Raw genomic sequence first — 13,934 nt, forward strand, 5'->3', positions numbered from 1 at the left:
AAACTGGGAAAGTGCACAATTTAAGTCACAAATGTGCTAATGCACTTCAGAAGTGTTTACCGGAACAAGTGGGGCAAATATCCCAGGAAAAGCTCTTGGTTTCCTGGGTGTGATTGGGAGATTGTATTGGGTGTGTATAAATGCACGCGTGAGAGAGAAGCAGAGAGAATGAGGAATGTCACATGTCGAAGTAATGCCTGGGTTGTTTTGCCTCTCTGCAGGGTGATGCTGGGTTTGGAAACCTCTCTGGCAGTAGTTCCCGTGCCATTAACAATTTAGGAAGGTCAAATAGTACCACGCAAGTCAACCAGCAAGCCAATGCCACATTAAGGTAATGTAGTTAATTTATATTACAGAAAGCTGATGCCGATGCATATTTAAATGGAACTTAATCTACTGTAAATATAAAGGAAACCTTGCAAATCAATTCACTAATAACAATGCCAAAACACGGAGCAATATTTTGATTACTAGGTCAACATTAAATGTCTCAATATTATTTCCCTGCTTTCCATGAGTTTTTGAAAGATGGAATTATATACACAACCCCCTTTTGGCACTCTTTCGCCCCCTCCCTCCACTGCTTATTGTGGAGGCATTGAAAGTGAAGGGAGCAGCCCCAGCTATGTTCCCAGCCTGACTGGTTGGGGCCTGCCTCCTGCCAGCCCACATTGGTTTTTAACTTGTGCTCGCTGGAACTTCTCCAGCAATGGGAGATGTTTTGGGGATGATAATAATGTACGTGCTGGCCGTGTCTGGGTGTATACGTTTTAAATGGAGCACAAAGTGGGGGTGGGTAGGAAAGCTGAGCTTTTGTAATTCTAACAGGGACATCAAAAAACAGGATAGATCAAGATAAAAAAGATCAATCTCAATGCTTCGTCAATCTTGCAGACAGTGTCATCGGAAGTGATGCTACTTTAAAGATAGCCAAAGTGAGATTTTGATGATTGCCTGCACGAGGTTCCTTTACTGAGGCAAGGACAGCATGGCCTGTGATTCTTCTTGCTTTGTCAGAACTGCCCCTTCTCTACACCTCTCTTGTGCTCTGAAGAAGTCATTAAAGCTCAGAATGGACTCAATTTATTCTGAGAGGCATGCATTTACTCTGGAAAGTTATTGTTATTGATGCTACCGTCATTTAATGTAACACTTGTTGAAACAGCAGCTGATTCCTGATTTGCCTCTTCTCTCGCCCTGCTCCTCAATGCGACCCCACCCCCTACATTGGCCCTAAAAATGATATGGCCAGTGAAAACTGACCGTTACAGTCATAGGAGTGCTCTGGTCATATGGAAAGGGAGAGGCACTACAGTGTCATGGGACATAAACTACGAATGGGTAGTAATGGGAGTCTTGCGCATTACCGATTTTCATCGCTCCACCATTGGCGGCAGTGCCTTCTGCTGCCTATGCCCTAAGCCCTCAAATTCCCTCCCTGAACCTCTCCACCTCTCTACCTCACTCTCTTCCTTTTATAACGCTTCTTAAAACCTACCTCTACTAGCAAGCTTTTGATCGCCTATCCTAATACCTCCTTATGTGGCTTGGTATCAAATTTTGTCTGATAATCGCACCTGTGAAGCGCCTTGGGACGTTTTACTATGTTAAAGATGCTAGATAAATGCAAGGTGTTGTTGGGTGATGCATTGGAAGATGATCACTACAGACAGTTCCTTTATTAGCGATTGAGGGAAATTAGACCGATGTATCGGAATTAAGCCAAGTATAACAATCCAAATTTGAAAATATCAGTATGAACAATAGACTCCAGTTACTACCATACTAATGAAACAGAGTTATTGCAAAATAAATTCACATGTTCCCTAGGCTATACTGATCAAATTCTATCTGGATACTTTTGAATGGGATATGCCGGTGATTGACAATTTTGCCCTAAAGTTTGTTTCATAATCTTCTCTTTCTCCCATAACCTCCCTCCTACCAATTTCTTCTGTGTAATGTCAGTAAAGTTCATTGCACGCCAGTTGTTCTAAGGAGGAACCTCAATTACCCGCAGTCCCACACTGCTAATTATCTGTCTGGATTTTTGTACGGGTCAGGAGACCAGCTGGAGTCAAGGCTTCCAGATTTTTTTTTAAGAAATGAGGGTAATTTTGCTTTGAAATAAAACTGCTATGCTCATGAAGTTCATTAAAAACACATGTTGAAAGGAGGTTTGCAGACTCTCGATTATCTGCCAGTTTCCATTCGACACAGATGGATAATCAGCATCCCCACTGTAGCTGAGCTGCACAGCGGTCTGAGGATCTCTTCGATCAGAGCAAAGAGCAGGGTAACAGCCATCCAATGGCATCTTAGATGCGATATTAAATATTCGAGTGACCTCTGTGTTTGAAATAGTTGGTGTGGGAGTGTTTTGAATTTATGGTGATCCTAATCTCTTCTGAATTATGAAAGGGACCATTTTTAACTGACTGAAATAGGATTTAAAAAATATCGACCTTTGCAGCAGTCATAAAAAAAAAGGGAAATACTGGAAATATGTACAGGTCCGTCAGCATCTAAAAAGAGAAAAGATTGTTCAAAATTTGGGAATCTTTGCCTGAGGAAAATAATAAAGGAAAAGCTGGAAATCGTAAATAAAAAGATGGAAATACACAGCAGGGCCGTCAGCATCTGTATCAGAAACGCTAGGTTATGACGTTTTGGGTGTGTCCCCTTCATCAGAAAGAAAGACTGGATACAAAGCAAACCTATTAGTAAGGTTGAAAAAAAAAGTCTAGAGCAAAAAGGGGGAACATAGGAACAGGAGTAGGCCATTCAGCCCCTCGAGCCCGCTCCGCCATTTGATAAGATTATGACTGATCTGGGATCTAACTCCATATACCTGCCTTTGGCCCATATCCCTTAATACCGTTGGTTGGCAAAAAGCTATCTATCTCAGATTTAAAATTAGCAATTGAGCTAGCATCAATTGCCGTTTGCGGAAGAGAGTTCCAAACTTCTACCACCCTTTGTGGGAAGAGAATCAACAGATGTACCAGTCGCAGAGAGGGAGTTTAAGGGTTAAATGACCTGCAAGCTGCTTAGTAGAAGATTGCAGATGATAAAAAAAAATCAGTGAGATGATACAAAAATATCAAAAGGACCTAAGAATGAGCGTTTTCGAACAAAATATGACACTGAGCCACATAAGGAGATATTAGGACAGGTGACCAAAAGCTTGCTCAAAGAGGTAGGTTTTAAGGCGCATCTTAAAGGAGGCGAGAGAGGCGGAGAGGTTTAGGGAGGGTATTCCAGAGCTTAGGGCCCAGGCAGCTGAAGGCACGGTCGCCAAAGGTGGAGCGATTGAAATCGGTGATGCGCAAGAGGCAAGAATCGGAGGAAGTTTGTAGGGCTGGAGGAGGTTACAGAGATAGGGAGGGGCGAGGCCATGGAGAGATTTGAAAACAAGGATGAGAATTTTAAAATCGAGGTGTTCTCAGACCGGGAGCCAATGTAGGTCAGCGAGCACAGAGGTGATGGGTGAACGGGACTTGGTGCGAGTTAGGATACGGGCAGCAGAGTTTTGGATGAGCTCAAGTTTATGGAGGGTGGAAGATGGGAGGCTGGCCAGGGGAGCATTGGAATCGTCAAGCCTGGCGGTAACAAAGGCATGGATGAGGGTTCACATCATGAACTAAGACCTCCACCAGAGCTGTGCTGTGATCCCAAATGTCAACCTGTCTCTCCTCCCCATAGACTCTGGCGGAACCTCTCTAAATCACCAGCCCCCTCTGCTGTGCAGAAAATGGAGCATGTAGCTAAGGTCCAAAATAATTGTGCAGACTAGAGAAAAATGAGATACTGCTTCCCAAAGCTTGCATTGAGCTTCAGTGGAAGAATGTAGGAGATCAACGCTAGAGAGGTTGGAGTGAGAACATGAGGAAGAGTTAAAATGGCAATCCACAGGAAGGCCAGGATCATATTCTTCGACAAAATAGAGGTGTTCAGAAAAGCGGAGAATTGAGCTGCGTTTGTTCTGCCCAGTGTAGGGGAAACCAGACCATGAGCCGTAAAAATAGTAAACTAGTTTGGGAGAATTGCTGCCTCAAATGGAAGGAATGTTTGGGGAACTGAGCGATGGTGTGGGTGGTGGTGAATTGTGAGATGTTCTAAGTCATGTTATTGTACGGGGAGGTACCAGGGGAAGGACAGCTGGAAATAGTGCTAATGGTAGAACAAACAAGGCTTTCAGTGGTCCATCCAGAAGGCGGGGAAGGGAGGAAAAAATGTACTTGGCGATGGGATTGTGATGTAAATGGTGGAAGATGAACTAGTGTACGTGGAGGCTGGTGGGTGGAAGATGATGACGAGGAGGACGCTGTTACAGCAACAGCAAAGGACCAGGAAATAAGGTGGACGTGACCAAGGGTCCTGTTGACCACTGTGGAGGGAAAACCTTGGCTGAGGAAAAGGGTCGTTGCAAAAGCTGTAGAAAGTAAAGTGACCAGAGCAAATATGATGGAGATGGAGTAACTGGGCGACAAAGAAACTCAGAATGTAAACTGCGCCATAAGGTTACAAGAAGTGTGATGGGAAATACAGAATCAAGATTGTTGCGGGAGTCAGTGAACTGGTAATAGACGTTCATGGAAAGTCCATCACCAGAGATGTGGTGGGAGGGAGGGAGAGAGAGAGAGAGATCCAGAAAGGGAGGGGAAGATTCAGAGATGGACTACATAAAGGTGAAGAATGGGTAGAAATTAATGACATTCCGATAGAGGCTTGATGAATGTTCTCAACCCAAAATGTTAATCTGTCTTGTGTCAGATGCTGGCCGACCTGCTCTGTATTTGCAGAATCTTCTGCTTTGATTTCAGATTTAAAGCATTTGATTTTTTTTAAAGCTGTACTGTGCAGAGCACTCAGCATGCAAGGCAATGAGTCACTCGGATCAAATATGATAGGCGGGAGTCACCAGATTTTCTCCATAAAACCATCCTTCAGGGAAGGTATTATTGAAATGTGCAACTGAAATTCCTCTGCAAATCAGATTTAGAAGCGCAGACATCATGCTGTCCAAATTATTGATGTATTAGGTTCTGAGAAGATTCAGTAAATCTGGATGTCACAATTTATGCAATGGAAAAATAGCTTAAAAATAATTTGGAGCACTTCAGGGTTGTGTGCATTTCTGAAGTCTTCCCTTGGAGCAAAATCTTTAGAAAAATCACCGAAGGTAGAAGTAGGGCATCATAGTTGACTGTGAATTAGAGAGGAAAAATCAACCAAGGTTTCTTCTCCTGATCTCCATCCATTGATCCATGCTGAAAATCATGTCTGTGGACATTGAGTGAGGACAAGATTGGCATGGCTGCTTGTAGGACTATAGTCGAGCACGAGTCAGCACCTCAGGAAAAGAGGCGGAGCTCAAAATCACATTGCTTGATGTCACACCTATGATTCTGTGCTTTGTAATTAAAAGTGATTCAGAAATGAGGCAGATAGTAATACACTTCAGGAGTATCTGCACAGACTGGTGAAATGGGCAGACACATGGCAGATTAAATTTAATGCAGAGAAGTGCGAAGTGATGCATTTTGGTAGGTAAAATGAGGAGAGGCAATATAAATGAAATGGTACAATTTTAAAGGGGGTGCAGGAACAGAGACCTGGGGGTATATGTACACAAATCTTTGAAGGTGGCAGGACAAGTTGAGAAGGCTGTTTAAAAAAAGCACATGGGATCCTTGGCTTTATAAACAGAGGCATAGAGTACAAAAGCAAGGAAGTTATGCTAAACTTTTATTAATCACTGGACTATTAATCCAGCTGGAGTATTATGTCCAATTCTGGGCACCACACTTTAGGAAGGATGTCAAAACCGTAGAGAGGGCGGAGAGGAGATCTACTAGAATGGTACTGGGGATGTGGGACTTCAGTTACATGGAGATACTGGAGAAGCTGGGATTGTTCTCCTTTAGAGCAGAGAAGGTTAAGAGGAGATTTGATAGGGGTGTTCAAAATCATGAAGGGTTTTGATAGAGTAAATAAGGAGAAATTGTTAATTGTTTCCAGTGGCAGAAGGGTCGGTAACCAGAGGACACAAATTTAAGGTAATTGGCAAAAGAACCAGAGGGGAGATGAGGAGAAATGTTTTTTACACAGCGAGTTGTAATGATCTGGAATGCACTGCCTGAAAGGGCAGTGGAAGCAGATTCAGTAATAATTTTCAAAAGGGAATTGGATAAATACTTGAAGGGGAAGAATTTGTAGGGCTATGGGGAAAGAGCAGGGGAGTGGGACTAATTGGATGACTCTTTCAAAGAGCCGGCACAGGCAAGATGGGTTGAATGGCCTCCTGTGCTGCATCATTCTATGATAATGAATTTCTTAAATTGGAATACAGACTGTGAAAATCAGATTTCTTCTGTTCGCAGCGTGGGGTAGCCTATGACTTACTCATAAATGAAAATGGTTTGGTGACCTTGTTACTTATGCGTTAAAGAGAGGAAAATTGTCTGGGGTTTTCACTCCTTGTTACTATTCATTGATCCCTGCCGGAAGTGCATAAGGGCAGATATCTGGTGAGGACAGCATTGGTCTCATTGGACACCTCTTTCCCCCTTCCCCAGAGACTATGTAGCCAGCCATCATTTATATAGTGCTTTTCACGACCTCAGGTCATCCCAAAACACTTTACAGCTAACGAAGTACTTATTTTTTTTTGAAGTGTAGTTAGTGTTGTAGGGAAACACGGCAGCAAGATCCCACAAGCAGCAATGAAATAATGACCAGATAATCTGTTTTAGTGATGTCGGTTGAGGGATAAGTATTGGTCAGGACACTGAGAAGAACTCCCCTGTTCTTTTGTAGCGCGATGGGATCTTTTACATCCACCTGAGAGAATTTTTAGGATTCTAAAGGGACCTGATCAATGATGGCCAATCTTTTGCAAAGGAGTACCACGTTGTGAAATGAGAATGTGCAGGCATGCCACTTGCAGTATTGTCATGAATAATACTAATTTTTTAAACTTGGCAGTCTTGGCTGAATAAAACAAATAATAATTCCAACCATTGTTATAGGGCCAATATAGGCCTAATTATGTAATGGTCACTCGGCCTACAAATTAAACATGGCAATCTTACATACTTAATGTGGCTTCTGAACCTGCTTGCTCTTGATGATATTGGCGATATTTGGATTCAATTTTGGACATGCCAGCTGCAGAAGATTATTGAGGTGGTCATCTGTCAGTCTGGAGCGGTAGTTATTTTTGATGAAGCTCATGGTAGAAAAAGTCTGCTCACAAAATGTAGGTTGAGGCGAATCTACATGTATAATGCAGAGCAAATTCATGCAAACTAGGGAAATTATTCTGTGGTACTAACTTCCAAAACGACGTCACGTCTTGATGTATTGGTGAATCGCACAATTCTTTGAATTTGGCATGCAGCCTGGAATGATTTTTCATTTCTAAAATTTCCATCTGCAGGTCTGGTGGATAACTTTCTACCTAATATCTGAGAGGGTGAATGGGTTGCTGAAGAGTATCATTTTTTCTTATCACTGAAATCTTGAAACCGTAATTCAAATGAATCCCCTAGTGAAGAAACAGTGCTCTTGTATTTCTTAAAATTAATGTGGAAATCGTCGTCATCGTTCTGAGTTTAGCTTCAGAAGACATTTGAAATGATCAAGATTTTTCCGACCGAAAGCACTTACAAACAGTTTCAGTTTTGCTTTGAATGTTGACACAGAATTAAACAGTGTTGGGAAAAGGCAGTCCTTCCCCTGCAAACTTTTGTTAAGGTTGTTAAGGTGATCGGTAATATCAGTGAGAAAGGCAAGGTCACTGAGTCAGCCTTTACCTTCAAGTAAACTGCTCTTCTCAACAAGTTCGTCCTTTTCCGTTAAAAACATTAACACTGCCTCTTTTAGTTTCCAAAATCTCATAAGAGCCTGTCCCTTTGACAACCAATGTACTTGGCAATAAAGAGGGAATTCCTTGCCATCGTGTGAATCGTCATCAGATAAGTCGCGGAATTCGCGGCAGTTTAACGCACTTGCACAAATTTTGTTTATACAGCGCGTCACGGGATCAAGAACGTGCGAAAAGTTCATGTCTTTGGCACAGAGGGACTCTTGGTGAATGATGCAATGATACTTGAATAACTTGCATTCCAAATAATTTTCAAGCCAAACAGCACAACCACTTTTGCCAGTCACAGAGAGCGCCCCATCAGTGCAAACACTGTCTAATCTTGACCAGTTCAACTCTTTCTCTCTCTCTTCAGCACATTTCTTCAGTTCTGTAAATATGTCCTCTCCCGTGGTGGAAATGAGAGGATGCAAGGATAGAAGTTCTTCAATCACATCATCGAAGTTCTCATTTATACACCTGACAAAAACACTAAGTAGAATCACAGCTTTCATCCATTGCTAGCGAAAAATATTTACAAGCAGAAACGTGAAATTTAATTTGTTCCGTGACGTCACTAGACGTTTCATCAATTCTTCTCATGGTGGAGTTCCGGGAAAGTGCAATTTCATTTACCGTTGATTTTGTTTTGGGATCACCATGTGCAGCAAAAATTTGCAAACGCTCTTTAATGTCCTGTTCTCCTTCAATGTGAGGTCGCTTCCTCCTGCATAGCAGGAGAGAAATTTCATACGATACTCTCACCATAGACACCAATTCCTCTCTTTTTCCAACAAAGAACCCCTGTTGCGCTGCGACACGTGCCTTTTTCTTGGAAATAAGATCTGCGCATACAGTTGAACCAACTGGATATTTTAAGTTGAATTTCCCATGCTTCTGTTCAAAACTGCCTTTCCAAATTAATTTTTTTTGGGACCGCCACAGTGGCATCACAAATCAAACAAATTGGCTTTGATGTTTTACCTGGAGTAAATGAGGACAAAAATTGTTCTTCCCAAGCAGCATTAAACTCTCTTATAGCTATGCCGTCTTCATACTTTTGTTTGGATGTGCTCAGTTTACTCAGACATTGTTAGGATGGAAATGAAGCAAAAACTACATGCACCATAAACTAAGAAAACAGTGCAAAACTGACACCACCACTCACTCAGAAAAGTCAACTGCCGCAGCCGAGTAGAGAGGGCTTTGTGCCACCGAGAAGAGGGAGAGGCCGCCACGTGTGGTCCGTTCCCGCACAGCGCATTAAACAAAGCCAAGGGGCACTCACCGCACGTGATGGAGCCCGAGCCAGGCCTCTGTCTTGGCGCTGGGTAATGCTGCCACTGCTTCACGCAATGCCCGCACTCGACAGACCAACCCGACCGACATAGAAAGGCAGAGCGCTCGGCTCGCAACCCTTTCCCCAGGAGCCCGAGTCTCCGGCGGCCGCTCGTGCCTGGGGTTGGCTATTACTGGACTAGATAATGCAGACCATTTCAAGGTGTTTCATCTTGTCCAGAATAGTAGAACCAGAGGGCATGGTCTGCACTTAAAGAGGGGTAAATTCAAAACTAATCCGCGGAAACATTATTTCAGCGAGCGAGTGATCAATCTATGTAACAGATCCCTAGGGAGACCATAGAAGCAGATAGTATTGATTAATTCAAATGTAAGTTAGATGGATTATATAGATTTCTTTCAGAAATTAATATTTTGGGATACAGTACATCAGTAATTTGAGACATGACATGTGAGTGTAGCAAGCTTGGGAGGTACAGATGACTTTGGACCTGTGGTTTCCAAAGCTTTCCACTGCTGGAGGTTTTCCTCACCTCATGTCTGAGTCTGTTGTCGACTAAATTATAGAGATTGATTGCTATGATTTGTTTTCTTTTCGTCTAGCAGTTCCTACGTTTCAGACAATTCAGAATCCAGGAATCTGATGCTCGTGAGCTGGCTCCTTGTGTTTACATTGCTAAATCCCATTCCATATCCTGGTGGCAGACAAGTAGACCCATTTTTAAAAAAAAAACTGGTCCTGTGAGTTTGTCTCCATATAAGAGAGTTGGATTTAGCACCACAAATGGTGGGAGCCATCTCGCTGACATAAGAATCCTGGAATCCAAATTAAACTAATATAAAAACCACTTCGTGTTAAAATCATGTATTACCATTGCTGTTTAAATAATCAAAATGTTGATAGCTGGTTTTCTTACACTACTTTGGCACTTATTCAATGGGCCATAATTTGCTGTCAAAATAATGGTGAGGCTAATGGCGCTTACCGTTATTTATGCGCAAATGCTACAGCAACTTCAGGCGACGGCGGATGCACAGTTAAAAGCAGAAATCCAAAAGTTGATGTCCGAGATGCGCCGTTCCACTGTTAGCTTCGCAAAAACAGCATCTCACTGTCTGGCTCACCGTTGAAAAGCATTGAACGGTGTGAAGTTGCTGTATTTGTGAGGTGGATACAAATTAAACTTGCCACAAAAGGTTAAGCCTTGTCCATTTCAGTCCAAGTACCCTTTTAACGATGTGATAAGTGTTCATTACTGCCAAATAACCTCTCTGGCACTGAAAATGAACTATTTATTACAAGTGTGGAGTCTCATTCTTTCAGGTTTTAATTGTTGGAGATTTAAAAAATGTAAAATTTAAAATTAAAAATTGTTCTTTTACTTTTCCTCTGTCTTTTTTTCTCTCTCTCTTAATCCAATCTTTCTTTCCCTCTCTTTGTTTCACTTTCTGTACCTGATTTGACATTGAATTCACCCACTCTAATTTACACTTCCTTCTCAGTCCTTGCGCTGTTAATTTCACAATCCTGCAATCTGATTGGCTAAGGAGATACACAGTTGCTTGCCCTGTTTCCCTCACTGCGACGTTTTCAGATAGCACGTCCAACAACTTGCCACGCAAAATATCATCGCAATTAAACGGGCAGGGGCAAGTTTGATTAACGGTGGACGGCGGTCGTTGCCCTGCTACAGCAAATTATGGCCCATTGTTTCTGGGATTTAAAAAGAGGACAAATTTGATGATTTATTTCTTGCTTGGAAGCTGCCATACTGTAGAATATTATTCGTATCACACGAGTGATGCTGACTGTAATTCACAAGTAGAACAAAAGTCTTATTCAACTTCTCATTGTAGTATTCTGTTTGTGAAATGAATATTTCCATTTAAAAAAAATATATAATGTTTTCTCTACAGCTTTTACTGTGTGTGTATTCTATGGAGTATTACCCCAAGAAGTGTGACTTGTAATCTATATATGCTGCATAATTGGTTTGTGGCTAGACATCAAAGAGGAACAGAGTGGTTTCTGGCTCCCATGTATAACATTGGGAGGACTTGTGTGCAACGATGATGTCGTCCAGGCTGTGCTGGGTACTGCAGTTTGTTTTCTATTGGCAGGTTGCAGTGCCGCAGTGCTGCTGCAGGAGAGAGTATATTGAGGGTGGGAAAGAGAAGAGAAACGGGAATTGTAGAGGGCTTTGAAGTCTAACTGACAAAGGGAAGATTTTAAACATTTGTTGTTGCATTTCTGTTTCATGTCCTTATCCTTAAAATTTGAATTTGCAAGCAATTTTTTTTCTTGAGCTTCTCCGTCCAGTTTTCTCCAGTTATGCCTCCTCTCCTGTAGATGGTGACCTGCTTGATATAATCGATCAAGTGGCAGCTGCCCTCTGGTACTCTCTGAAATGGCAATCTGATGTATGAACCATGGGCAGTGAGAGCAACTGATCCTGTCCTTGCCTAATATCTGGAAACCTGTGCTTCTAGCAGGGGTCCCAAGACAGAAATAAAGAACCAGGTCCCTAGTCATTGTGTTTATGTGTGTACTCACCCCACCCCTTCCCTTTCCATCACTGATCTAGGGACAAATCAGAGTAAACTCCCCCCCCCCCCCCCCCCCCCCCCCAAATAACATGCTGACACCCCAGGGATATTGGCTAGCGGAGTCAAGAGATTGATCTTTTTGGATAGTCTTTTGATACTGAAACTATTGGACTATTGTAGGCAGCAGTTAGAGCTCTAGTATTGACACTCCAACCTTGTATGAGATGCTTCCTTTGTTCAGCGAAAAACTTTATGTATGGTGTGGTTCGCCCTCTGCTGATGGGCATGTTTACCTTATCCCATAATCCTCCCAATGGTAATTTATGATGACCCTTTGGAAGTTTCCTGCAGACTTGTGAAATTTGACTCTGTTTCAATATTAACTTCAAGTTTTTGAATCTTCACAGAGTTTCAAGTTACATTGAAACTACAGCACAGAAACAGGCCATTCGGCCCAACTGGTCTATGCCAGCGTTTATGCTCCATCTGAGCCTCCTCCCCCCCCCACTTCATCTAACCCTATCAGGATACTCTTCTATTCCTTTCTCCCTCATGTACTTGTGAAATGTGGAGAAGTCTGTTGGCTAATTAAAATACCCAATGGTTGATTGGTTTCACATTCAGGGCTGGGGTCGCACGCAGTAGCACCTGGCCAGAAAGGTACTGGCTGTGCACATTTTTGAAATGGACTATTCCTGTTGTGGGGCTCAAATGATGAGACTCTGATTATTACTTTGCAACTTGCAACAAGTGTAGACATCTCTTTGAGAGCAAAGAGATCAAAAGTAATTTTATTTTTTAGAATAGCAGTGAACCCTCTTTGATTTATCTCATGGGGGGATTCTTTATTTTATGTATGCTTATAATTTTCACTTTTTTTTCTTTTGACGGTAAACATTAAATGATGGCATTAAACTCCCTTATGTATTTTTCCTCTGAAGTTTTCAAGAGGAACCAATTTGCAAGAAAATCACTGATTTTTAAAAAAAAAATTAACTACTTTAGTGCTGAATGCATTAATTTTGAAATTCTCATTTTGTTGCTTAATCAGAGGGAGCTGCAAACCATCGCATCTGCTTATGGTGGTGGCAGTAGGTTGGCACTTATGTGTTTGTAATTAGTGACAGTAGGTGGCAGTGTCTCCACACATCAGTTTTATGGGCCAGTAACATCATCGGTTAGTGAATGGTGCACAGATACTGAGCACCTAACTAGGTGATGAGGAATTAAAATTTTTTAAAAATGCTTTCCTCGTCTATTTCATTCGAGTACCATTCCTCTTCCCCTCTCCTCCCTTCATTTTTAATCATTATGCTTTGCAAAAAAAACATAGGGGAGAGGTACGGTAAAGACCAGGCTGTCAGCAGTTCCCTGTAGGAAGGTCCAGCTTGCCTTCGCTCATAGTATCTGCATGATATTAGTAGTGTAAGTGATTTTATAAAATCAATTAATCAGTATATATTCTTAAAATATCTTGCCCATTTGTGACTGGGGTAATGGTGCAGTGACTTTTAAAGGTATGGAGTTAGATTTCAAATGTGTGGCAGTGGAAGACACTTAACAGGCTCGTAAAAGAGCACTGTTTGAGCACAAATTTTTCCTTAGTTACCAGTGACAAATAGGGAGCGGTGAATTATGAGAATTAAGACTTTGAAAAAAGTGAATAGCAGGAATTGATTGGAAAAAAGATGATGATAAATATAATTTGCCATTCAATATGGCACAGTGTCTGAAGTGAATAAATCCATTAATTTTGCACCTTGCCCTGTCTCTCCTTAGTGAAAAGAGAGCAGACGATTTCCTGGCATTGTTCGATAGCTCTGCAGATGGGAGGAAAAAGCTGTCCAGTTTGAGCAAGACATCCCCAGAGAAGAGAACCACTTGGAATGTTCTGGTAATTATAAACTAATCAAACCTTTCAGGCTTTGAAAACTGAAGACACAGATTGTGTCTTTGTCTTTTGGAATCCTGCGCAGTGAAACAGCTAGAAAAAAAATGACCGTTCCACAGTTGTTTTTGTGCTGATTTTCATCTCCTCTTTCCTGAAGTGTTGAACATTTCCTGGGGTACGGTTCTAGGTGCTAATTGTCCTTCAGTGGAGTCCAGCAGAGTGCATCCCTTTCACTTAGTCAATAAAATAGGTTTGCTAAGTTATTTGAGCAGCTCTTCCAGAGCTAATTTCCAAAGGAATTAGGAAAATAATGTTAAAATAGCTGGA

At 41.9% G+C, this 13,934-nt stretch overlaps 1 protein-coding gene across 6 annotated transcripts in view; it reads left to right on the forward strand.

Annotated features, from left to right (window-relative positions):
- The window catches only part of cep131 (centrosomal protein 131), a 108,932-nt gene that overhangs the window by 10,824 nt on the left and 84,174 nt on the right, over positions 1–13,934 (forward strand). For all 6 annotated transcript variants that reach the window (XM_068003967.1, XM_068003966.1, XM_068003969.1 and 3 more), the window contains exons 3-4: positions 222–331; positions 13,496–13,610. In XM_068003967.1, coding sequence (XP_067860068.1) covers positions 222–331; positions 13,496–13,610 — 225 coding nt within the window. The remainder of the gene's footprint in view (positions 1–221; positions 332–13,495; positions 13,611–13,934) is intronic.

Source organism: Heptranchias perlo, chromosome 23, assembly GCF_035084215.1.
Source record: "Heptranchias perlo isolate sHepPer1 chromosome 23, sHepPer1.hap1, whole genome shotgun sequence".
In the NCBI taxonomy this organism is placed as follows: domain Eukaryota; kingdom Metazoa; phylum Chordata; class Chondrichthyes; order Hexanchiformes; family Hexanchidae; genus Heptranchias; species Heptranchias perlo.